The sequence below is a fragment of the Scomber scombrus genome, chromosome 17, assembly GCF_963691925.1.
Source record: "Scomber scombrus chromosome 17, fScoSco1.1, whole genome shotgun sequence".
Lineage (NCBI taxonomy): Eukaryota > Metazoa > Chordata > Actinopteri > Scombriformes > Scombridae > Scomber > Scomber scombrus.
Genome location: NC_084986.1, coordinates 20104516 through 20130312, shown reverse-complemented (window position 1 = coordinate 20130312; position 25797 = coordinate 20104516). Strand labels below are relative to the sequence as shown.

Sequence of the window (25797 nt, the reverse complement as noted above, 5' to 3'; positions counted from 1 at the left end):
GAAGGAGAAGGAGGAGGGAGGGCGTATATTGGGGCATTATTATTTATCACACGCTTTTAATCGTCGAGTATTTATAAATGATCATGTCAACATGGGCCACTTACAGTACACTGTTAAAAAAACAACAAAAAAAAACGAACTTTCAAAAGGGCACTTGCTTGGTCCAGAGGGCAAAGGGCAGGTGCTATAGCACCACCTGGTGTCTATCTGTGCACGCCACTGCATGTCACATTAGATTTATGATTGCTGTTCAGTATTAGTGTAGTTTTCTTTGACAGCCTTATTACAGAGGAGTTTCACTCATAGCTCTTACAGTAGATGGTAACGTGTCTTCAGTCTTACTCTGATGTTTTCATGACAACTGTGTGACAGACCGTGGACGAGATGCTGAAGGTGGACGGACCGGACTGGCAGAGGGTACTGAGCTATGTCGAAAGCATCTTCCGACACTTTGAGATGTGAAAGTCGTCCCCTTGTGCTCCTCTGCCTGGTTCTTCTCTGTTGTTGTGAACAGAGCTGAAAGACTAAAACCCTTTTTGCCACAAGAGGGAGCAGTGCTCATGATGCCAGCCAGGATTTGAGGTGTGTCAGCAGTAATATCAGACTGTTTTTATGTCATATATATCAGCATTTTCCCACATACAGAAAATGATTCCCGACTGACAACCAGACGGAAGAAACTAAACAGCATTTCTTCCTCGGATTACTTTTTATTTTTCTACATACATAGAAACAACACTGGATCAGAATAGCTGTCAGGTGATTCTGCACAAAAAGACACAAATAGATTTTAAAATCAGAAAATACACCTGCTCAACAACTCTGTTCACTTTTGTTTACTGGGTGCTGGGTGCACTGGTTTTGCACTGTTTGCCTTTAAAAAAGAAAATGAACAAAAAAGAGCACTTTATAATTAATGAAAACTGTTGTATTTTAGGTAGAGGATTTTAGAATGTGGGACACTTTAATTTCATCTATTTTGACCAATCTCTTGACATGATGTCATCATGTCTGCATGCACCCAAACATAAAACATCCCACAGAAGAAAAGAGCAGACATGAAATCAGATTTTATGTTGGAATAGTGTTTTAACCAAACTGTATACAGGAAGTTGCCTTTGAGGAGATGTGTGTATGTACATATGTATGTGTGTAAGCACTTAAGTATTTTTAAAAACATGTAAACATATGAAGAAGTTCTTGCCAAAGCCTTATTGCAATAATAAAGTTATGTATATGGAAGTTATGGTTTCTCACTTTTTTCTCCATTAACATCACACAGCGTCACAGAAAAGCTTTATTTTTAATACATAACGAAAGAACAGCAATTAATAACACTTGACAGCATATAAAATGGTATAAAAGATGGCATCAAAAGGAAATGTTTACAGTTCAATAACACAACAAAATGTTATAAGTGTAACAAGTAACAAATGAAAACATTTTAAAAGCAATAATTTAACATTTTTGTGAGGAAATTAAACCACAATGTAGATATAGTGTAAATTTCTTCATGATAGAACATTAATGCATGAAATTGTAAATTTTACTTAGTGTCACATGAAGGCAGATACACTGTAGACAGGATCCTGAAAATACAGTATGGTCATGTAGATTCCCAAAGAATTACACAAAATTAACCTTGCAAACAATTTGTAGTAAATAATTCCTATGAAGCTGGGATGGCGCCCCCTATAGGCGGTGTTGAGAGTGGCGGCAGGAGGAGAGACTTCAGTTTAACTGACATGGTGGCGATTTCAGGGTCCTGGGTTTCATACATCTTCACCAGTCTGGCAAATTTAAGGACACCTGAAAGTAAAGCAGACCAAATCACATTCAGAAACTGTCTTTTACCACTGATAACATTCAGTCTGTACCTAAACATCTTTAGATATTTAATGTGACAGTACTGTGAGGTTTACTGTTAGCACTTTAACGATATTCTCTGTAAAATAGTCGAAAGTGCTCATCACATTTTCCCACAGCCCAAGGTGATGATTTTCATAGGATTATTTTGATCAAAACTCAAAAGATACATTTTCTGAGACTGTAGACAAAGAAAACCAGCAAATGTTATTATTTGAGAAGCTGAAACAGTTAATCTGTCATTTTGAAAAATAAAAGACTTAATTAATCAACAAATCTTTTCATACCCAACACTTGGGTTGTACTTGGTCTCAGTGAAGGAAAATACTCTAAATCTATGAAATATGCTGTTGGGTGCTGCTTGGGTTGGTTTAATGGACAAAGTACATCTGTATATTTCTGAAGAAAACAGTGAAGACCAGTGTAAGCCCACTAGTATCTAGTCAAAGAACAAGCGCTTATACATTTGTTTTATTTAGGTCTGGAAAGTCTCACCCTCTCCTTCGTTGTTGAAGCCGTAAGCTTTGATGACCTCTTGTTGAATCTGAGTGGCCACTGGCAGCACAAGCTGCAGCATCTTGCCCATATCGTTGCAGGCACTCTCTCGCGCCTCCTCCATCCTCACTGCGTTCTCTGGAACCGAGAAGGCCTGGATCACCTCACTCAGCACCACTGTGAAGCAAATAAAAACATCAGTTTCTCTACTTCTGTACTGCAGCATGTAAATGTAAGTACAAGGGATTTTATACATATAGCACGTTTTATCACAACTGGACTCAATGTATCAAAATAAGAGCTGCAACAATCAGCCAACAGAAAATTAATCAACTATTATAATTCTATATCATTCACTTTTTTAACTAGAATGACCAACATTTGCTGGTTGCAGTTTGTCAGATATGATAACATGAACGTTTGGATGTTGGACTGTTGATCAGACAAATGAAGACGTCAAAATGGGCTCTAAGGAATTATAACAGCCCTTTTTTTTTTTGTATTTTGACCTTTTACAGACAATGTCATTAATCGATTAATGGAGAAAATATTCAGCAGACTGATCGATAGTGAAAAAGATTGTTGGTTGCAGCCCTAATTGCAATGCAAACCCATTCTCCCAAAGAATAGCAACAGCAATTTACCATGAACCTGAGAAAAATATAACCATTTTCAATTTGCTTTTGAAAAGTAGACACGCAGCTAACAGATCAGAAAAGCTGCTCTAAAGTTAAAGATCAAATGATCAAACATCAGCATCACAAGATCTAAATCCTACTCAACATACAGAAAAAAACACTAAAAGGTCCTGTCTGTTGAGCTCTGGCTACTGTGGACATGACTTTCTATATTTTAACATCGGTTGTAAACAGACTGAAGCACAGCTGGTTTACAGATGTTTAGGGGAGATAGTCCAAACTCCCTGCTTCAAGATAACACCCACCATGTTCTTTATCTCTGGAAGGAAACCAGAACTGTTATGAAAAGGTTTGAAGGCATCTTCTGTCCTGATTAAATCACAATACAGCTGAGCTTCTGGGTGGCCAAAGATGAACCTAACATGGAGTGAATGAAGAGGATGAATTAAGTATGAAGTCTTCTCACCTCTTGTCTGCTCCACAGTCAGGGTGGGCTGCTGTGCTGGAGCTGAGGCCATGTCTGCAGGTTCAGGAGAGGGACACTCAACAAACTGAACTCACATATTTACAGTAAATCTAATAATCAGGAGTGAATGGACAATAAAAGACAGACATACTGTTCTAGACAAAATGTGATACTTGCAGATAAAAAAACATCAGTGGTGGAAAGTAACTAAGTACATTTACTGAAGTATTGTACTTAAGTATCAGTATCATGTTGCTAAAATAACATTTATAGATCAAACTACCCAACAGTATACATCATTAGGATTAGCGCTGTGTTCACAACTTTAAAATTATGTTTACATGTACATGTCAATAAATTACAACAATTTATTTTTGATAAATACAACACTCTAAATGGGGATACTTTGCATAACATGTACTTTTGCTTCATTACTTAAAGTACATTTTGCTGCCAATACATATGTACTTTTCAGATTTTGAATGCAGGACCTTTACTTGTAATGGAATATTTTTTACATTGATGTATTGCTATTTTTACTTAAAGGATAGGGTCACTTTTTTTCCAAGTCTGTCCTAACAGTCAGGTGTCCATGTGAACAGTGAAAAAGGTTTTCTTCACTATAATCATTCCTCCTGTTCACACTGGCCATTAAAAGATCATCTTCAAATGTATGTCCAGTCATTTAGTGCAAAAATGCATTTAACGTTGATCTGAAGCTTATATGAGGCTTCAGCAGTCTGAGTTAGTCATATCAGAGTTAGGATATCTACCACATTTACAGTCTTGCATGATGAAGAGATCTTCTAATGGTCAGTATGAACAGGAGGAATGATTACAGCAAGATAAACATGAGTCCTTATTTGTTTGTTACAGTAAAATGTAATGAATAAAATCCATTCACGATCTTAATGTTTGCACACTGTAATCTTAGGTAGCTAGTAGTTAGCTTGGACCCAGGGTTACATTTGAAGCAAGCAGTAACGTTACACATGCCTCTAGCAACAATATAATGATGTTCTTCTCTCCTTTATGTGTCACTGAAGTAAGAAAAGTTAACACGTTTGAATTATTACAATGCAGCTAAAAGAAGACGTGCTGCTGTTGTGATAAGGAGCTCGACGTTAGTTCAACATCTACAGACCGTTTAATTGTTTTTCTCTTTTGATAGCTCCGAGTTAACCAGCTCAAAGAATGGCTACAATGAATAAAGACAACTACAAAACGCATGAAATGTAACAAAATATTGAGAATGACAGTGCTGTGTTTTCAGAACTCACCACCCTGATGAAAAACCCGAGATAGCGGCGAAAGCGCGACGTTGAAGTTAGCTTCCGATTCGTAGCTTCCGATTTAGGGTTAAGGGTAAAATAAAGGGAAACATTCATATTGATATTTTAACGAATGGCTCTCCGTTTTTTCCACCTCTTAACTTGTAAAGAAAGTGTTAGACATCGTATAAAAAAAGCCCTAACGCTATTTGAACCCATTTTCAGATTTGTAAATCCTGTTTTGCTTATGGAAACATGAAATGAAGGACTATTACACTGTTTTTCCCACCACCCAGACAACATTACAACAGAAACCACTTTACTTAGACTTGTCAAATCTGGACGAGATTATATAGAGTATTTGAAAAATAGAAATATAGTGAGTTTTTATCTGGATCTGGTCTAAAACAGGAAATCAACTGTGAAATCGCCCCTTTTTGTGTTTTCACAAATATAAAAAAAGGTTTCACAATCTGAAACTGTCTTAATTAGCCTCTGGAGTGTTCATAATAATCTGGTTCACATTGGAAACGTGTAAGTATAGTGGTTTTTGGACCTGGTTTGATAATGTCTGGATGGGAAGAAGACAGTGAAATCGCCCTTTTTCTGTTTTCATAAATAATATCAAGGTTTGATCATTTGGAAGTGAGTTTAACAGCTTTAAGGCTTTTCTTACGATATCTGGCACTTTAAAACGAGTGCAAGTGGTGCAAAAATGACTTATCAGCCACTAAATATTATTTAGACTTCCCTTTATTTCCCCCTTAACCCGAATCGGAAGCTAACTTCAGTGTCGTAAAATGTTTTGCGACATGTTTCCCTCCTTTTAGGCAGACGCGGATGTAAAATGTAAATAAACTCAGCTAGTTTCACTGTAAGTCTGAAGAATGTCATTTAAGAGGAAGTACAAGTGAATAACATTGAACATAAGCACACTGGACTTTGTTTATAGTGTGATCGAAGCGAAATTGAGAGGTAAGTGCTGAATGACGTGTAGTAACAGCTGTTTTGCCACGTACGTACAGCTGATCACTTTCAGCTGGTATTCACTTGACTCTACAGGTTAGTATCGATGGAGCAAAAGCTGGCAGATTTCAGAGCACGACGACAGGCTGACCATGCTGTCAAAAAGGATCAGTGTGCTGGTCTGCAGTCCAAAACAGAGACAGTGACAGACTCGGCAGGTGAGACTGATACACCAGCTGACAGCCAACAGACAGAAAACATCCAGACTTCAACTCACAGCCCTCAAAGCCAGGTGAGACTCTGTTCACATCTAGTTTACAGAATACACTTAAAGTTAACATTTTGAAGTGTCCAGGCCCAAGCCAAGATAACATTCACGATATCATTAGTGTCATTAGTCTCCTTCCAGATCCACTGAAGATATCACACCGCTGTTCACGTTTAATATGAAGTCCATTTTAATTGTAAACGCCCTGCCACTCCTGTGTCTTAACCTTTCTTTTTGTGTCCCCTGCAGGACCGAAGCGACTGGTTGCTGGACAGCGCACTGGGGAGGTGGCTGTCTTCGAGACAAATTGTCTTATCAAACATTACTCTGCTCAAAGTGCTGCTTTGGCTGGTTCTCCTCGGTCTGTTTGCAGAATTGGAGTTCGGCCTCCCCTTCTTCGTCATCTCCCTCTTCTACTGGCTCTATGAAGGACTCCGTAGCCCAGCGGCCCGTAAGCCTGGAGAACTGAGCGCTTATTCTGTCTTCAATCCAGACTGTCAGCCTCTGCTGGGCGCTCTCACTGCGGAGCAGCTGGAGGGCGAGATGGGTTACAGACCTCTGGCAAACAGATGAAATGCTTGGGATGTTTATATCAAATAATCAGTTCAGGAACATACAGAGACCTGCTATAGTAATTTATGCTCATTAATCCTGTATAACATAAAATTCTACTGATAGTTTATTCCTGTTTTCCTTGAAGCAGTTTAATGTCACGGATAGTATCCATCACCTAACGTTGTGGAGGAAGGATAAACTACATCAGATATGGTGGTCTAATCCTCACCATCACTTGACAGGATGTTTTCCTAACACAAAGTTAATTAAAGGGTTTTTTAAATCTGTATTCATTTTGAACACTGACCTCCACTTTCCATTGTCCTCTACTTATCAATTTGGGATTGTTGGAAAATATAGGAAGTATTTAATAGGGAAATGGAGTCAAACAAGAGCTCATCCTGAGTCACACTCACAGAAATGATGAAGGATAAGCTGCGTCACTAAGGGGATCCCAGCCTCGTAGAAAAATGCCCCCAATTTCAAGCCTTTGATGTGGATCATCTTATCTCTGGAAAACTTGAGCGACACATGTATTGCTTTAAATGACGCTCTGTAACGGTCTATGATGTGGCTTTGTAGTCAAAGGTCCTATTAAAACACAACACAGCCAATAGACCTTTTCCCACTTGATATTTTATAACCAGGAAAACACTTGTGCAGTGTCTCAGTAAGCCATTTATTGACCAAACAAGTACACAAGTCAAAACAATAACCAATGACATTTGTTGATATTTAGCTAAATGTTTTTATTTTATTTTAGTTCAGCTTTAAATATATATATATATATATCTCATTTATCTCAAATATCTGAATCACAATCACATAATGAATTACATTCAATTAGCACCTTTAGTATCACTTGAGTTGTATTAGACTTGATTACATTTATGTGTGCGTTAAATTAGTTTCTGTATTGGATCAGATTTAATTAATTTAAACCCACCTCCACCCCCCCTCATCGGAGGACAAATTACTTTATTGTGTATTATTTAAAATATTCTACTTTTCCTCTAACTGTTCTAATCTGAATTTGAAATTATTTATTTGCTAAAGTTAGTTATTTGATTTTACTAGATTAAATCTGATTATATCAGTTCATATTATATTATTTTAGGTTCTATACTATATTATAAATAAACTATCTGTTAATTTAAACCCAATTTTTACATTGACCATTTGAAGTATTCTAATATTCTCATCTAATTACTCTAATTTTAAAAGTTTTTATTTGCTAAATTATTTATCAGATGTTAAGTTTTTAGTTTAGTACAGTTTAGTTTTAATTGCGATAATTTTGCATGCTCGTCATGCTTCTCACTCTTTTTAAATCTAAACCATCTCCCCTAATCGGAGGAGAAATTACTTTATTATTATCATTATTAACATTTTAAATATTCTACTTTTCTTCTCTGACTGCTTTAATCTAAATTAGATTATTGATTATTTAATTTCCAAACTATCCTTTAGATTTAAGTTTTTTTTTTCTCCTTTATTTCCAGTGTGTTTTAACTAGTTATTTAGCAGGCTTGTCATTTCTCGCTCTCTTTTCTGATGTCATACCACACTGTGACACATCCTGTCAGGACGTCTCAGCAGTGCAGCAGTGCAGCAGCACAAGCTGCTCTGGACTTTGGTGATAGAAAATCTTTGGAGATGTCTGATGAAGTTGGTCTTAGTTTTGAACACAGCTGGGAGTTTATGTTCACATCCAGTAGTTAACAGCTGCTGAGGACCCTAACCCTAACCCTAACCCTAACCCTAACCCTAACCCATCCTATTGATGGAAACAGGAGAGCGATTGATTGTGTCTGTCAAAGACGTCCTCTTCTGTCTCTCTGACAGGTTTCTGTGAGGAACGATCGTCCACCTCACTCCTACAGTCCATTTGTTATTAGACCAATCCAACCAAAGTGTTTCAAATCTGCATTGAATAATTTGTTGTTGTTGCCGATGGTAACAGCTAACAGCTTGCCTGTAGGAAAACTGCACAGCTTTGTACAGGTCAATATTAAATATAATATATTTAATTAGTTTCTATATTAGCTCAGACTTAATTAATTTTAACCCACCTCCACCCCCCCCTCATCGGAGGACAAAATACTTTATTCTGTATTATTTGAAGTATTCTACTTTTTTTCTCTGACTGCTCTAATCTTAATTTAAAATTATTTATTTGCTAAATTCTTTATCAGATTTTAAGTTGTTGGGGTTTTTTTTTTTTAAAGTTTTTTGTTTAGTTTCTAAAATGAGATCTAATCGAGTAAAATCAAATAACTACCTGATTATTATTGCAATTCTACTTTTCTCGTCTAACTGTTGTAATCTGAATTTGCAATTATTTATTTGCCAAATTACTTATTAGATTGAGTTTTTTGTGTTGTTTTCAGTTTAGTTTAATTTAGTTTTTCGGGTGTTATTTTTGCATGCTCATTATTCTTCTCACTCTTTAGATTTAAAGTTTTTTTTAAAGTTTTTTTTTACGGTTTTGTATTTATTTCGGTTTTTTTAGTTTTTTTTAGATGAAGTGTTTTGTTTTTTGTTTATTTTTGAAATGAAAGTTCAAATGATACTTACCTATACATACCATCTCCATGAAAACCACACAGAGATGTAAATGGCAAGTGTAATTTGCACCTTACAGAACGGCCATGTTCAGGTCACCATACCCGCTGACGTACGCAGTAACAACTTTGAAAAACATGTTGGATCCCCTTTCGTCTCCATCCTCTTGAATTCCCTTTTTGTTCTCCTCTTCCATTTTACGTCTGATTCTCTCCTCGACTTTCTGTTGTTTCTGTAGCAGCTTCCTCCTCTTACCTTCTTGCCTCCATTTTCTCACCTGAATTTCAAGACTGTCACCTGAAAGACAGAAAATATCAGAGTCAAGCTTTGAGCAGTCAAACCTCTGAATGTTGTACTCTGAAGGTTGTTCCAGCACAGAATAATTAAATAATAAATGAACATATATCTGGTATTACAACATTAAAAGCATGTAACGACAGAACATGAATGAAATGTTCGGTCAAAGTTTGGAAGTTGGCTTTCTCACCACCGACAGCAGCAGCAGCCGCCTCCTTCTTCAAGGTCTTGTCGATGGCTTTGGCGAGTTGGTCCTTCTGGTGTTTGAAGTATCTCATTTTCAGCTTTGAGATGATACCCTTCTTCATCGCTGTGGCTTTGCTTCCTGTCCCCTCCTCTCTGTCCTCCACCTTCTCCTCTTCATCACTTTCCTCACCATCTCTGTCTTCCACCTTCTCGTCTTCGTCACTTTCCTCACCGTCTCTGTCTTCCACCTTCTCTTCATCACTTTCCTCACCATCTCTGTCTTCCACCTTCTCGTCTTCGTCACTTTCCTCACCGTCTCTGTCTTCCACCTTCTCTTCATCACTTTCCTCACCGTCTCTGTCTCCCACCTTCTCTTCATCACTTTCCTCCTGGTCTCTGTCCTCCACCTCCTCCTCCTCTTTGATACTTACCTCTCTGTCTGTCAACTCCACCACCTCCTCTCGGTCGCTGTCTATGAACTCGATGACTACCTCTTCATCGTTTTCGTCGCTGACTCTGAACTCCACCACCTCCTCTTCATCCCTGTCTTTGAGCTCGATCGTTACCTCTTCGTCACTTTCGTCGCTGACTCTGAACTCCACCACTTCGTCCCCGTCGCTTTCCTCGCTGTCTACGTACACCGCCGCTTCCTCTTCTTCACTCTCCTCGCTTTCCTCACTTTCCTCGCTGTCTCCAAACTCCACCACCACCACCCCCTCGCCTTCTTTACCTTTTTCAATCTCTCTTCCCTCCCCCGCATCACTCCTCTCCTGACCCCGTCCCTCCTTCTGCCTCCTCTGTCTTTCTCTCTCCTTCTTGCGTCTGATTCTCTCCTCGATTTCTTCTCGTTTCTGGATCAGCATCCTCCTCTTGAGCTGTTGACTCAATTGTCTCATCTCCATTTCAGGATTGTTCCCTTAAAAACAGAGTAAAGAGTAAAACATTTCAATCTCGAACTCTTTGAACAGATTGTTACAATACACAGAATAATAAACATGATGATAATAAACATGGACTTTCTCACCACCAATAACAGCAGCGGCCACTTCCTTCTCGAAGGTCTTGCCGATGGCTTTGGTGAGCTGGTCCCTCTGGTGTTCCAGGAAGCGCATTTTCAGCTTTGCCACCAGGTCCTTCTTTGGTGCTGTGGCTTTGCTTCCTGTCCCATCCCCTGCATCGCTCTCCCACCTCCCCTGTCTTTCTCTCTCCCTCTCCTCCCTTTTGTGTTTGAGTCTCTCCTCGATTCTCTCTTGTTTCCGGATGAGCTTCCTCCTCTTAGCCTGTTGCCTCCATTCTCTCATCTCCATTTCAGGACTGTCCCCTTGGAAGACGGAAAATATCAGTGAAGCTTTGAGTCTTTAAATATTTAAAACTACAGAACGTGTTCAAATGCTTGGTTTGACTTTCTTACCACCAAAAGCAGCAACCACCTCCTTCTGGAAGGTCTTGTCGATGGCTTTGGTGAGCTGCTCCTCCCGGTGTTCCAGGATCCGCATTTTAAGCTTCGACAGGAGGCCCTGCTTGCCCTCTGCCTTCCTCTCCATCCCCTGCTTCTCGTTCTCCTCCCTCTCTTCTCTCTCCATCTTCTTTCTCTCCCATTTCTCTCTTTCTCTGTCCTCTCTCTCCCTCTCCTCTCGTGCCTGTCTTTCTCTTTCCTCCATCACCAACCGTCTTTTTTCCTCCTTCCTCTCTCGTCTCTCTCTATCTTCCTGCTCCTGTCTTCCTCTCATCTCCTGCTCCCGTCTTTCTCTCTTCTCCTTCCTCTTCTTTCTCCATTCAATCCTATCCCGTCTTTCAATTTCTTCCCATTCCTGTCTCTCTCTCTCCTCCTGCTCCTGTCTCCCTTTCTCTTCTTGCTCCTGTCTTTCAATCTCCTCCCTCTCCCGTATTTCTCTCTCCTCCTTCCTTCTTTTGGTCCTTTCAATCCTTTCCTGTCGTTTAATTTCCTCCTGCTCCTGTCTGTCTTTCTCTTCCTGCTCCTGTCTTTCTCTCTCCCTTCTTTCTTTCTCCTCCTTCCTCCTCTTCTTCCTTTCAATCCTTTCCCATCTTTCAATTTCTTCCATTTCCTGTCTCTCTCTCTCTTCCTGCTCGAGTTTTTCTCTCTCCTCTCTTTCCTGTCTTTCTCTTGCTTCCTTCCTCCTTTTTCTCCTTTCAATCCTTTCCTGTCGTACAATTTCCTCCTTGTCTTGTCTTCCTCTATCCTCCTGCTCCTGTTGGTCTCTTTCTTCTAGTTCTTGTCTCTCTCTTTCCTCCCTCTCCTGTCTTTGTCTCATTTCCTTCCTCTTTTTTCTCCTTTCAATCCTTTCCTGTCGTTCAATTTCCTCCCTTTCTTCTAGTTCTACTCTCCTAAATTCCTCTTCCTCCTGTATCTCTTTCTGTTTTTGCTCCTGTCTCTCTCTCGCCTCCTTTCTCCTTTTCCTCCTTTCAGCCTTCTCCTGTCTTTCAGTTTCCTCCTTCTCTCTCTCCTCCTGCTCCTGTCTCTCTCTCTCCAGTCTTTGTCTTTCCTCTTTCCTCCTTTTCCTCCTTTCAATCCTACCCTGCAGTTCACTATCCTCCCTCTCCTGCCTCCCTCTCTCCTCTTCTTCTCTCTCTTCATTCTCCGGTCTTCCTCTGCCCATCTTCTCCTGTCCTTCAGTTTCCCTCCTTTCTTCTATCACTGCCTTCCTGCTCTTCCTCCACCTCTCCTGTCTCTCTTCCTCCATCTTTCCAGATAACCTATTTCAACCTTCCTCAGCCTTTCTCTCTTCTCTTTCTCTCTTCCTCTGTCCTTTCACTTGAGTTTTTCACTTGTCCACTTCAGTTTTTCCCTTGCGCATTTGCATTTTTCAGTCATCCACTTCAATCTTTCCACTCTCTAAAGTATTCTGATAGATAAATAAATAATAACATGTTATAATGTAATTACAATAGGAATTTTAAGTAGAGGGCTAAATGTCACTTCTTGGTTCTGTTACAAGTAAAGTTTACATTTTGTGATGTCTTTCATTCAGACTCTTAAAAGATGTGTACCAACAGACATGCTGCATTTTCTGCATTTTAATTGTGTAGAAACTTTGTCAGCCTAAAGTTTGTAGTTGAGCAACTAAAATCAACCTTCACAAATACTGAACGAAATTCAAAATGTTATCAGTCACACTACATCAGTAACTCATTACTACAGAGCAAGTAATCTGTCAGAAGTGTTACTACATGTTACTCATTAAGGTTAACGAGTCACTACTCAATACTAGCAATGAAAAATATATTTTTATGGAATAACACAGTAAAATGCGTTTCTTCTTCGTTGGGGAATATATTTCCCCAACAAAAATTCTTAGCAAAGATGTTAGTGTTAAGATAATTAGCGAGGGCTAACGCTAATTAGCCCAGTTTGGTGCATCTTACCTATAAAAGGTTAAATAAAAACAATCTTACCTCTTGTCTCTGTGAAAAATGTCCATGAGTACAGCCATGGTTATATACTGTACTGCTGATGGTGTCAGCATTCTGGAATAGTGGAGCCTCTGGTTGCTGTGCAGGTACGGTTTTATTATTTATTAATTTTATTTAATTTCATTACTACGTTTTAGCCCCAGTTATAACCGGAGATAAGCCACGTGTTCTGCATTTTTGAAAGGTGTACTGGTTGCTATGCACATAGCCCAAACCATCTAGGGCACATAATTATTTTATTTTTCAGAAAAAAACGTTTTGTAATCATATCCTTGTTATGATAAGTTAGCCACTTTCATGAATGTGCACTTATATTAATAATTCAAATGAATAACACATTTAAAAGAGTTCATAAACGGTTGCCAAGCCACGTCATCAGAAGCCCGCATGGTGCACACGCGTAATATCAACGTGAAAATATTAACATGTGCAAAACTTTTAATTGAACACTTTTAAAAGTAATGAGGGTATGATGAAAGGACAAAATGTGAAGTATGTATCTCTGCAAGGAGGCCCTTTCTCCTTTAAATCAAACCCGACGGACACTAAGACCCAACAAATGACTTTTTGCACGGAGAGAACGTAAAGCTAGATAGTTCCCCTCCTCACACATCCGGATTTGCTCTCAAGCCGCCAACTGCAGATTTGATGGTTTCTACACGGCTGGCACACATTCGGTTCTTGGGGTCCACTTATCTCTTTATGTTTGATTTAAACGTATATTAATTTCCTGAACTGAGAATTGCTTGCTAGCCATTTCGCTTCCTGAGATAAGTCACGATTTGTTTCTTGGCTGGGTTGATAACTATCTTGACAATTAGTGTTAGCTCTTTGGCTCAAAGGTTTTTCACTTCCTACAGCTCCCACACTCAACTCGTCTCGTTCAACCTGTGAAAACTGTCCATTGGCTACCTCCTAGTGTTAGCACCAGTAAGTATTCATCTCACTTCACCACTGACACTTTATTAAGTGATATTCTTGGATCAATATTCCTAATAAAGCTAGCTATCAGCAGCAGCATAGTAGCCAGAGGCTGACTGTCCGCTCTGACTTTAGCTCTGTGTCCAGGTGAGCTAGTTAAACCTTTTTCTGTCAAATACAAAGTGACTTGCTAAATTTCGGACTTTATGCTTAATCTATGAAGTTTGACAGTGAGAGTAGAAAATATTAGGTCATTGCAGTTACTGTGGTGAGGTGCATCCTTAATGTATGTCAGAATGGATGCTTCTTTTGCAATGAACGTTATTTACTCTGGCAATTAAATGTTCAAAAGAAGCAGCCTCCAGGAGTTCAAGCCATTCTGCCCACAAAGGTCTATGTGGGCTTTTCCAGTTGCATAAAATAAGCAACCAAAAGCCTGTTTCTGTTAGTAATCCTTGGTGGGATGAGATGAGAGATGCATCCCCTATTTCAACTGTGTTATTAACTCTTTAGGCTACAGACCTGTATGTATTTAATTTAATTGTGATTGAATGTGTACTCTTTTGCTCTTTTAGCAATGTCTGGGAATCCTGCTGTGGTTATGCGCCTGGTGGCGTCTGCCTACACTGTGGCTGAAAAAGCTGGAGCTATTGTGAGGAGGGTCCTTCACAGTGGAGAACTTGGCATTGTGGAAAAGGTAGGACCGGTTTATTTTTTGCTTCTTAAATTTATGAGCAGGTTAAACACTTAATTTCACTGTTACACAGCAGGTGGCAACATTGAAGGCAGTAAAATTTGGCTTTTTCAAGCTCTAGTTCCAATTAAGTACAAAATAAATATATATTTTCAAAAAAGGAAGAGAGAGAGAGCGATAGAAGAGAAAGTTGGAGAGACTTGAAATAAAAATTTGTACATCATATATACAAATATATACAAATATACATCATATTGCACATTGGGTGTACATGTAGCATTGTAAATAAGAGATAAATCATGATAAATGTTTCTCTTAGAAATAACATCCTCTTTGTCCCCATGAGCAGACTGGTGCTAATGATCTGCAGACACTGGCAGACAGACTAGCACAGCAGAGCATTTGTGCTTCACTGTCCAAACGCTTCCCTAAAATCACTATCATTGGTGAAGAGGTGAGTGAGTTCATTAGAAACTCTTACAAGATTATTCAACTATTAGGCTTCATAAAGAGAGTGAGGAGACATGATCACAAGTATGACTTGTTCATACAGGAGCTTCCAGCTGAAGAGGTGACTGAAGACCTCATTGAAAATGGCCAGGCAGAGGAAATCCTTCAGAAGAGCTGTCCAGCAGAGTATAGCGGGCTGAAAGAGGAGGAGGTAACAACCAGAACATTCAGAAATACAACGTATATTTTCTGTAACAGGTATTGAGCTGAATGACTGGGAGGCTGTGTATTACAATCTCTTGAAAATATTTGTGTTACAGTTTGTGTAAGTTCACTCTCACTGTGTGAACAGACTTTGAATGTGTCTCTGTGAATCTCAGCTAGTTGTGTGGGTGGATCCTCTCGATGGCACAAAGGAGTATACTGAAGGTAAGCTCTTCAAATGTGTGTTTGTTTTTTAAATCTAACACTGCATGTTTGGACTGGTGTGTAACACAAATGCTTGCATTGTGCTTTCTGCAACGTAGCATGAGATATCATTGTGATCTACTTGATTCTTGTCCAACAAGTTCACTGGACAAATAGGCGTGTTTCTATAGTGACTCCACCAGCTCTCATAAAGGCATAACAGCACACATACAATCAGTATTATTACTTTCATTAATGATTATTCATTCCTTTCCGGGTAAACAATCATTTGGTCCATAAAATGAATAAATAGATCCATTACAGTTTCTTAAAGCTGAAGTAACGCCTTTTAAAATAGTTAATTTTGTTTAAACAACATCCCATTGCATTATGATAGCCATTTTGACTAAACAACTAATCAATAATGGTAATAATTATTAGTTGCAGCCCTGGAATAATGTTCACCAGTTAGTATTAACAAACCAATAATGTATGAAGATGTGTTCCATTATAAGGTAATAATGAACTAAATAGAGTTCCAAGTTCATTATTTTCAAATTTGGCACACTTGAGTACAAGGAAAGGTTTGTTTGTAGTTACTTTAATCCAGTTTAATCTAGTAGTTATTTTTTTCTAGCAAGGTAAAGTGTAACGCACTGTGAAGCTCACAGTAAGTGTTGTTGCTATGGTTACATTTTAAAATTTACTATGTGCTCTTTGCTTTTGACTTGAGCTTTGCTTGAAGTGTACTAATTTGTGATTTATGTTGAATAATTTTATAGGTTTTGCTAAATGTTTTACATTATTGAACTACCTGACAGTGAACATGTTGGTTTAAGGTCTTTAATTTAAATCTTTGTTGCAATGTTTGATTGAACATAACCCTCTGTGGATCAGGTTGTTGGCTTGCTATCTTGCTCTTGGGTGTCAGAGTTTCACTGTCACTTTCATCTTTTTCTTTTCCCTCTTTCCCTGCTTCTTCTGCCCACCCATCTCTCTCACTTCCTTTCTGCTGACCCCAGCATCAAAGCGTCTCCATCTCCTACCTGAAGCCCAGTCACTGCTCAAAGGGTCGGACACCTCTCAGCTTCTCAGCACAGCTCTCTGTATGGGTGACAGATAGACTGCGACAGCAAGGAACTGATAAACTAGGGCTGCAACTAATGATTATTTTAATGATTAATCAACTAGTCGTTTTAGCTCTAGTGTAGACTATCAGTCTGAACCAACAAGGAACCAGTCTTTCATCTTAAAGATTTTGTCCTTTCCTTACTGTCTTGCATGTAAATACCATATTGACACTTAACTGACCACAGTATAAATGTTAAAGTTTGCTTTCTTAAATGGCCTCTAGCTAACTTCCTGCTGTTTTCTGACAACAGGGCTCCTGGATAACGTGACGGTGCTCATCGGTGTTGCATACGGAGGCAAATCTATCGCAGGCATCATCAACCAGCCTTTCTACAACTACCAGGTACCAAACTAAACGATCCTGCAGTCCTGTCATTCTGTTCTCCTTCGCCCGTGATTAATTCAGACCTTTTCCTCGTCAGCTTGGAGCAGGGGCATCGTTAGGAAGAACCATATGGGGAATGCCGGGATTGGGAGCCTTTGGATTTCAGCTGCAGGAAGTTCCAGGTGACACACGCATCGTCACCACCACCCGTTCCCATAGCAACAATGTGGTAACAGACTGCGTAGCTGCCATGGAACCCCATGAAGTTGTGAAAGTGGGTGGTGCAGGGAACAAGGTGAGATAGATTTTAGAGTTAACAACACACTGAGCTAAGGTCAATGTAATTGATTTGTACATGAGGTAGCAATGCAGTCAGGGTTTCTGATTCTGTCCTTAACTGTAGATATCGCAGAAAGATCAGACTTGAGGCAATTATTACTTATATCATCTGTTATCACCAGTAACTCTTACATTGTGTTCACTTTGATATACATGCATACCAAGTTGTACACAGGGGGTGACAGCAGGGGGTAGATGGTGTTCAGTTCGGAATGGTGCTCTTTTTTGCAAATAAATGATTAAATTCAGTAACAAGAACTGTGAAAGAAAGAATATTAGGAAAAGCCTAAATATCCGTGTCATGTATATAATGGATATCTAGACTGCACCTTTTGAAATATGTATAATATAAAAGTGAAAATGTAGGTCAGTGTTACATGAAATGCTAAAAGAAGTCTGCTGATTTCTGTTGACCAGATATGAAGGACTTGGTTTGCTTTTGTGTTATGGTTGATTGATCTACAGTCACAAAGTCAGAGACATTCAATTCAAAATGATATGAAATGAAGAAAATCCAGCATAACCTCAGTGGCGAGTGGAACGATTTTTTTCCCCTAATCAGCTGGTCACGATTGTTATTAGTTGTCTTTCCATCGGCTTATCATGTGAGCACTGCTGCAAAGCCTGAGCAAAAAGCAGTGACCTAATAATGCTGAAGCTTGTTATTAGTAGTGGGAATCACCAGAGGCTCTTATGATACAATATTAGCACGATACTTGTGTCACAATACGATATTAGTGTGATTTTAAATATATTGCAATTCATTACCTTTTTTCAACTGCAAATTATGTCCCCAAAGGAAAACTTCCTCCTGCATGCTGACCCCTCTGCTGACCTGACCAGAAAACAAATTAGAGCCATCTAGTGGACTGAAAAAGCAATTGATTTTATTATTCTAGTACCAAAAACTTAAATTTTCATTTGCAATTTATATAATAAAAGATCAATACTTGGCGTTTGTGTATCGATACAATATTGCCACGCAAAATATTGCAATACTATGCTCTATCGATTTTTTCCCCCACCCCTACTTGTTACTGTTTAATACACAAAGTAAGACATTTAGCATTAACACTACCATTACACAGAGCCTGTTGATTCATGCTTATCCAATCATCTGCAGGTAATCCAGCTTGTTGAGGGTAGAGCTTCTGCTTATGTCTTCGCCAGTCCAGGATGCAAGAAGTGGGACACTTGTGCTGCTGAAGCAATTCTACATGCTGTCGGAGGTAAAAACCTTCATTTCTATCTCTGAAGCACATGTTGTATATGTGGAAGTACTAAAATGCACAAGTGCGTCACCATAAGTGCACTAAAAAAGCTTTTAAAACTATCCAGCACTGTATTTCCTTTTGGCATGCTTTAAAAGTTGAATAATTACTCATCGGTTCTTTTTTTTTCTTGTGCAGGTAAACTGACTGACATGCGTGGAAATCCATACCGCTACGATGCTAATGTAAAGCACATGAACTCTGCTGGGGTTCTTGCTACACTACGCAACCACGAGTACTATGTCAGCAGAGTACCACAGTCAGTACTGCAAGCCCTGAAGTCAGATTAAGGGCTGTCTCGATCAAGAGTCACACTAATGTCCCTCTGTGGAGCAAAAAAAAAAATCAACATTACGCTGTAAATCAACACAGTGCAAACATGCAGCACACTTCTTTATGTCAGGAACTGTCATAAATTGTAATATATACCCCTGTAAATCAACATAATCTCAAAGGAACGTAAGTCTACAAGACTGAACATGAACATGACTGAACATGGTATGTGTGTCATTCAGCATCACTTAATCAGGCTCAACAGCACTCCATTTATTTCACTCGTTTGAAACAAACTTGTACAAATCTCAAAACATTTGAACATACCGTTTCCAACTTGAAGACCGATAGATTTACAAGGCAAAAGGCAAGATTTAAATACATTTTTTAAAAATACATAGGTTAGATGTCCATTAGTGAGTTGGAAATGATTGAATAACCACTATTTGGGAACAATGTCATTCACTAGCATAATGACAACAACAAACTAAATGCCACCGTCCTGACTTTATGATGTCAACATCTTTACAATGCCATGCGATGTTTTATGACTGGAACAATGTTGTGAGAGGTCTACAGCTGTGAATCACCAGCTCTCCAAATATGAGCTTTGAACTGTAACCACTTTTAAAAATGAATATACTGAAAACTATTCTTTTAAATCCTGTGTGATATGCCAGTTTCTTATCTAACAAGATTTCATGTTCTTTTCATTTTTTTTACACACCGTCTTCATGTGTGCCGGCAGCTCCGTCTCTACTGTTCTACTTACCTACTGTACTTAACAGAGTGAAGGACACAAACTCAAGAGTTCTCGCTGTTTGCTTCCCACATTTGCCACATACACTGAATTTACATAAAGTAAGAACAGAAAACTTCATTTTTAAATATTGCATTGTTTTCCCCATTTTACACCAACAATGGAAACTCTTCAAACACTCCTTCAGTAATGTGAGGGCTAAAAAAGGTTCATAGCTGGATGTTGGTTGTGAAAAGAGGCTGGAAACACTGCTGTAATATAGAGCATCTACTCTATATGAATGTCCCAGTAAAATACAGCATAACAATGCTGTGTACTGTTTTTAAAGATCAAATAGGCTTGAATGGTCTGTACAGATGTGTATACTTGCATATAGCAAGATTTCTAGCAATATTTATTGCACTTAAAATTAGCAAAATCTTAAGATATTATTTATCTCCACGCAGAGAAGAACATTCTTGAGTCGAAGAGAAAAATCATGGAAATGTCAAACTAGCTGTTTTTAAGCAGTGTACTACTGCAGGCATGTTTAAGGGGACAATGGCAGTAATTAAGTAAATGACATGAACATTAGATCAGTTAAGGAGAGAAAGGAAATATTTGGCCCTGTGGTCTGGGACAGTCTATGAATTTTACATCGGCTAGGGCAAATAACCCATCTCAGTCTCACAAGTGTGCATGCATTCACAAAATCACTATGGAAACCGTTAATCTGAAAGCAGGGAAGCATCTTTTCTTAACATCTTGCCCATTTCACAAGAGGTTGGTTTCAATATTGCTGAATGGACTGACTAGCAGAAGTGAGGGCTGAGTAATACATATGGTTAAAAAAAAAAAGAAATGCCACTCACGTTCATAGAAATACCCACAAACAAGCAAAAAAAACACTCCTGGAATTTCTGTTTACACACGAACAAGCTGACTGAGAGAAGGCTGGAGTGTTTGAGGCAGCCCGCAGGGAAGAGGGCCAGAGACCAGCTGGGGTAGGAGCAGGAGAGTCAGGGCCAGCCGCTCACCTTTTTTTCGGTGCCTGAGCGGTGCGAGGCGGGGTGATGGGGCGTCCTGAATTCACCCCTCCGTACTGGTACTTTGCTTTTTTCTCTGACGGCTTCAGGATCTGAAAGACAGGATCATCGCAGTTGTAAAATAAATTCATAGACAGCACGTAAAGCAGCATCGGTGTGCCAGTAAGAGAAACGTTAAGCGTTCTACCTGAAAAGAACACATGAGAGACTCGTCCACACTCATCATGCCTCCTGCGTTGTCAAACTCCCCGCAGTAGTTGGGGGCAGAAAACAGTGTCACCAGCTGTCGTTTGGCGAAGAACTCGTAGCCGTCTTCAACAACCTGCAGGATAACAGGATAATATTTGTTTTAATTTTGATTGGCTCAAAAGCACTTAAAGTATTTCGTGTCGATGTGTAGAGGGAACAAAAAGCTACAGGAAAGCAGAGCTGCACTACTATTAAAAACGATATCACAACATGAAGTGAGAAAATAGGGATTTGTCAGCTAAAAGATTTGACAATAACATTACTGCAGTAGTAGTTTTCCCTTGTGGATGTTGGAATTAATGAAGGTCTTTTAGCACAGTATGCCTTAATTTGTCAGGTATTTAATTTACTGGATTAACTAAAAAAAAAAAAGACAGACTCTTCCACCTGGTTACTGTTTTCATCCATCTCCAAGAAATGAACATTTTAAAATTACTTAAATTAACAACAGCCTTGACCTTCATACTGTAAGAACTAAAAATCAAATGCTTCAATTTAAAAAAGGGATTCTTTCTTCACATGAAATCACTGACATGTTTTCTGCTCAGTCCTGTGAGTTTGTAAAGTCGTTCCAATTTATTTGCCTTACTAAAATAAAGTTTCATTTTCCACTGTATCGTTTTGAATGTGTCCCACACTCACGGCGCGACACGAGTGTCACTGTACCTGATGTGCTCGACAGATGAGATCCAGGTCGTGGCGGTTGAGGAACTTGCTGACAACGTCGGCGCCAAAGGTGAAGGAAACTCCTCGATCGTTCTCCCCCCAGCCCTGGACGTCTTTGTCTGGGTCTGACCACAGCAGGTCGCACAACAAACCTGGATTAAAAAAAAAAAAAAAAGCATTCAGCAGCAGGCAAAAAACACAGACAGCCAAGCAGTTAGTCACAGATTCATCCAAATTAAGACACTCTGGTACTGTGATACCCATTAACCCACACTCTGAGCAGCCCTTCCAACTTTTTTTCCTTTATTTTATACAGTACATGTACATCATTACCTTTATACATTTGATTTGATATTTATTTTACATAAGATAAACAAACCTGTATCTGGGACGTCAGTGGGTCTCATAATGCGTCGAATTTGTTCCATGGACTGCAGATCAGGTGAGAGCCCTGAAGAGAACAGATGATGGTATTGAAAGTTTTCAACACAACAGCAAATCTTGCATGCATCACAGTGTACATGAAAAAAAAACTATTGACAACAGTGACTTGACAAGACAACGTAGTAAAATATGACAAGAAAAAGCTCATATGCAATGCCATACGCCTGGTATTTTACATGTATTTCTGATGATGTAATGATACAAAGAAATAACGTGCACTGCATTCTAATACTGACATTTTTAGAAATATTACAAACACCAAAATGTTGCCCCATTATGACAATTAATGTAATGATGTAATGGCATAATCTGCTATTTTGAACAACTTCTCACACCATCCAGTAGTTATTGGTTTCTACGAATCATAGATGCTTCACAAACCTCCATGGCAGCAGAAGATCTTCTCATCAATAATCGCAGCAATTGGCAAACAGTTAAAACAGTCTGTGAAGGTCTTCCAGAGCTTTATGTTGAACCTGCGCTTGCCTGAGGAAAAAATGAAGAGGTGTTAAAATCAATGAGAACAAATCATGCTTGTAAATTAGGCTTGAGACAGAATAATACTGGATTTCAACATTCAGATTTGATATTCCATCATGTAAAGGAAGTTGAATTCCTCCATGCAAAGCTTAATAGCATAGAGGAATGATATTGACTATGAATGAGAACAAAAAGTCTGCTTTAACAGAGAGAAACTAAAGGCTGTAACAACAAAACAAACAAAATTAAAAAATATATCAGCTAATGCCCATATTTAAAACACTACAATAAGCAACTGTTACAAAATGCATCAACACACTGTTGAAGAATGTGAGCAGTATTCATATGAAGCCACATGACATACAACTTACACTCATCATAGAAGCCATAAATCCGGTTAATGGAGGCACACTCATGGTTCCCCCTGAGCAAGAAGAAGTTTTCTGGGTATTTGATCTTGTAGGCAAGCAGCAGGCAGATGGTCTCCAGTGACTGTTTCCCTCTGTCCACGTAGTCGCCCAGGAACAGGTAGTTGGCCTCTGGTGGGAAGCCTCCATACTCGAATAACCTCAGCAAGTCTGTGTACTGTCCGTGGATATCACCTGGAACGATGCATTCATCTCACTTTTCGTTTATATAACAATTTAACATCACAATCTCAATCATTAACAGTTGCTGATGAAAACAGATAATAGGTAAATAAAGATAGATTAAATACAGCATGTCCTTAAGATGGTGATCAATAACCAAGTCTCACAGCAATATGAATGCTCTCACCACAGATTTTGAGCGGAGCTTCCAGTTCTAGCAGGATGGGCTGACTGAGGAAAATCTCTCTGGACTTGATGCAGAGCCCCCGCACTTCAGCCTCCGTCATCTGTACCACCTTCCCCGGACGACATCCTCGCACTGCAAGTCAAGAGCACACAGAGGACAGAGGTGATCAGTCTTTATATGGGCTGGTTGTTAAAGAAATGAGGGTGGTGAACTAAATCAAATACAATTAGTAACCTGACAGTCTTTATTTGATTAGAACAAGCATAAATCAAATTCAGTTACAGTCTGGTTAGCTACAGTATGAGTTCTTATAATAAAGTTTGTTTTGTCTGAGATATTCAGTGACACATAAAAGAAAGAAATCTTCATATTTGAGAAGCCGGAACCAGTATTTATTTTTGTTTTCCAATCAACTGATCACTTCAGCTACATAATTGCTGGAGTAGCAGAAAATAGACAGTCTTGTATGGTTATTTTATTTATTAATAATTCCTCAACTGTCTGAAATTTTACTATATTGTGATATAAAATGACATACACCAGGATAGGGAACTTTGTAAAAAATAAATAAACATTTTGCAGGCTACTAAAATGATCATGGTATAGGCCTGTTTGATGGATTTATACAAACATTACTGATGTAAACTAATCGATTAAAAAATCTGCAAACATTACATATTTCTTGCTATTGTCTAAAGTTGGCCATTATATTAAAAGGCCTCTCAGTGACTATGTGAGCGATAGCCTGTTCAAATCATGTGTTTTACCCTTGTTCTACCCTTTTGTTTACATTTGCATCACAGTGTGCCATTAAAGAGAGCTGATCATTGCATTTGCTTTGCTTCTAGGCCAGACATGCCATTTACTCCAGTCAACACGGGTTGTTATGAACTGGCAAGTACAGGAATGAACAGCTTGTCGGCTCAGCTGGAAGTGTGTGAGCGAGGGCTGTGTGGTCCAAACAGGACACAAAGTCTAGAGGGCAACTAGAGTGTAAAGAATAAACCAGTGAGCTTGTTGAGTAATGTGTTTGAGGCTGTAACTGCATTTTAGCAGCTAAAGTAGTTTTTTTTATATAATTTTACTGAACAATATGTTCAAAGCACTGAGGCATTACAGGTCTTCAACGTGTTTCTAAGTAGTAAAATATCAAATTAAAGTGTGAAGTTTAATACTTAAATTAACATAAATGACTGACATAAAAATAATCGTTAGCTATATTAATAATCAATTAATCATTTTTAGTCATTTTTTTAAGGAAAAATGTCAAAATTCTCTGATCCCAGCTTCTTGATATGACTGTTTTCTGTTTTCTAAAGGCCTCTATTATAGCAAACTGAATATTGTAGTACTGTAGACTGTAGGTCATGGCAAAACAAGAGTGTTTAGGAAGGATCTGGGCTTTGGAAACTGGTGACCAACATTGACCGACAGATTGGAGTAGAAATAGAGTGGAAGTACAGAGTGGCATGAAATGGAAATACTCAAGTAAAGTACAAGTACCTCCAAATTGTGCTTAAGTATAGTATTTTCCACCACTGAACAGCTATCAGTGTCAATAACAATACGAATGTTCAGTAGATTACATTATTGTCAAAACGTCATTTCAGTCTAAAAAAAAAAATCAAATATTATTGATAAGAAATCCCAAAGTCATGCAGACTTTAGCGGGCTAATAGCTGGGGGTGTGTCCCAACACATCCAGGGTGTGTGCGGAGGAGGAGGAGGAGGAGGAGGAGGAAGAGGGGGGCGACAGGATACGTGCTAGCTACCTGCCTTGACAACGAGCAAAGTTAACGTTACTAAGCAACCACAAAGTCGCACGGTTGTTTCTCGTTCATTATCATTTTCCGTTTATTAAAGCAGAAAACGCTTCGTTAACCTGCCTCGCTTTACAACTCGTCCAGTCTGTTATAACGCTGAGGTGTCTCTTCCTCTCTGACAGCAGCAAGCTATTTCCTCATTTTAGGCACAGAGCTCCCGCTAACGTTATCAAACAAGCTAACATGAGAGAGTATGTCGCTGCTGCTGCGGGCTGTGGTAGCATAATAACGGGATAACTCTCCTACAGGAGCTGAGAGCTTCTTGTAACGCAGCGGTTAGCTTACGGGTCGATGATGAATACACATAGATAAAGATGCACGCTGCTAAAACGGTTTTCTAACATACCGTGAAGTTACAAGCTAAAAAAACCCCAACACGTACAATTTAGCAATTTCATTGATAAAGCGTAAAGAAAGAAGGGATATCATGGAGACACACTACCTTCCAGTAATCGAGAGATGAGGCTGTCAACGTTCAACTCGCTTTCCGCCATGTTTCTGACACACAGGCAGGATGGCGGGTAAAGTTCGCCCTGTACGCTGACTTGTAGGCTCACTACTATAATAGGACTAGCCCTGCCAGGAAATCACATAGACAGTGATATCATGGATCACCCTAGTTACCATAAGTAGGTCTACTGTCACCACTTAAGTAGTATTCCAACTTGCAACACAATGAATCCACACTTAAATCTCTACCAAATTCATGGTAGTGCATCCAATAGTTGTCCAGACATTTAATTCTAATCACAAACC

The 25797-nt window shown here is 39.0% G+C and overlaps 4 protein-coding genes across 4 annotated transcripts; 2 read left to right on the top strand and 2 right to left on the bottom strand.

The window, feature by feature from the left end:
• Positions 1–983: 983 nt before the first annotated feature.
• grcc10 (gene rich cluster, C10 gene) lies at positions 984–4777 on the bottom strand. The gene is made up of 4 exons (XM_062437470.1): positions 4746–4777; positions 3466–3519; positions 2362–2538; positions 984–1809 (listed from the first exon to the last, which is right to left on the bottom strand). The coding sequence occupies exons 2-4, from the start codon at positions 3515–3517 to the stop codon at positions 1670–1672; spliced, it is 369 nt and encodes a 122-aa protein (XP_062293454.1). The 5' UTR covers positions 3518–3519; positions 4746–4777; the 3' UTR covers positions 984–1669.
• Positions 4778–5588: 811 nt separating this feature from the next.
• saysd1 (SAYSVFN motif domain containing 1) lies at positions 5589–7141 on the top strand. The gene is made up of 3 exons (XM_062436736.1): positions 5589–5711; positions 5799–5994; positions 6220–7141. The coding sequence occupies exons 2-3, from the start codon at positions 5809–5811 to the stop codon at positions 6541–6543; spliced, it is 510 nt and encodes a 169-aa protein (XP_062292720.1). The 5' UTR covers positions 5589–5711; positions 5799–5808; the 3' UTR covers positions 6544–7141.
• A 6712-nt stretch (positions 7142–13853) lies between these two features.
• Positions 13854–20418, top strand: bpnt1 (bisphosphate nucleotidase 1). Its single transcript, XM_062436991.1, has 9 exons — positions 13854–13935; positions 14502–14623; positions 14970–15074; positions 15174–15281; positions 15451–15499; positions 16861–16952; positions 17032–17229; positions 18397–18502; positions 18683–20418. The coding sequence occupies exons 2-9, from the start codon at positions 14504–14506 to the stop codon at positions 18832–18834; spliced, it is 930 nt and encodes a 309-aa protein (XP_062292975.1). The 5' UTR covers positions 13854–13935; positions 14502–14503; the 3' UTR covers positions 18835–20418.
• LOC133997418 (serine/threonine-protein phosphatase PP1-beta catalytic subunit-like) lies at positions 19070–25562 on the bottom strand. Its single transcript, XM_062436990.1, has 8 exons — positions 25484–25562; positions 23219–23350; positions 22813–23043; positions 22343–22447; positions 21897–21968; positions 21518–21669; positions 20790–20924; positions 19070–20694 (listed from the first exon to the last, which is right to left on the bottom strand). Exons 1-8 carry the CDS (start codon positions 25533–25535, stop codon positions 20590–20592), a joined length of 984 nt encoding a protein of 327 aa, XP_062292974.1. The 5' UTR covers positions 25536–25562; the 3' UTR covers positions 19070–20589.
• Between the last annotated feature and the right edge of the window lie 235 nt (positions 25563–25797).

Bases quoted from the DNA above. Each gene is read 5' to 3' on its own strand.
- grcc10 (XM_062437470.1), bottom strand. From the start codon at position 3,517: ATGGCCTCAGCTCCAGCACAGCAGCCCACCCTGACTGTGGAGCAGACA. The intron at 2,539-3,465 runs GTGAGAAGACTT...TTTGCTTCACAG, and splicing joins GACTGTGGAGCAGACAAGAG to TGGTGCTGAGTGAGGTGATC. The intron at 1,810-2,361 runs GTGAGACTTTCC...CTTTACTTTCAG, and splicing joins CTTCAACAACGAAGGAGAGG to GTGTCCTTAAATTTGCCAGA.
- saysd1 (XM_062436736.1), top strand. From the start codon at position 5,809: ATGGAGCAAAAGCTGGCAGATTTCAGAGCACGACGACAGGCTGACCAT. The intron at 5,995-6,219 runs GTGAGACTCTGT...TGTCCCCTGCAG, and splicing joins CTCACAGCCCTCAAAGCCAG to GACCGAAGCGACTGGTTGCT.
- bpnt1 (XM_062436991.1), top strand. From the start codon at position 14,504: ATGTCTGGGAATCCTGCTGTGGTTATGCGCCTGGTGGCGTCTGCCTAC. The intron at 15,075-15,173 runs GTGAGTGAGTTC...TTGTTCATACAG, and splicing joins TCACTATCATTGGTGAAGAG to GAGCTTCCAGCTGAAGAGGT. The intron at 15,500-16,860 runs GTAAGCTCTTCA...TTCTGACAACAG, and splicing joins CACAAAGGAGTATACTGAAG to GGCTCCTGGATAACGTGACG.
- LOC133997418 (XM_062436990.1), bottom strand. From the start codon at position 25,535: ATGGCGGAAAGCGAGTTGAACGTTGACAGCCTCATCTCTCGATTACTG. The intron at 22,448-22,812 runs GTAAGTTGTATG...TTTTTTCCTCAG, and splicing joins TTATGGCTTCTATGATGAGT to GCAAGCGCAGGTTCAACATA. The intron at 21,969-22,342 runs GTTTGTGAAGCA...TGTTCTCTTCAG, and splicing joins GATCTTCTGCTGCCATGGAG to GGCTCTCACCTGATCTGCAG.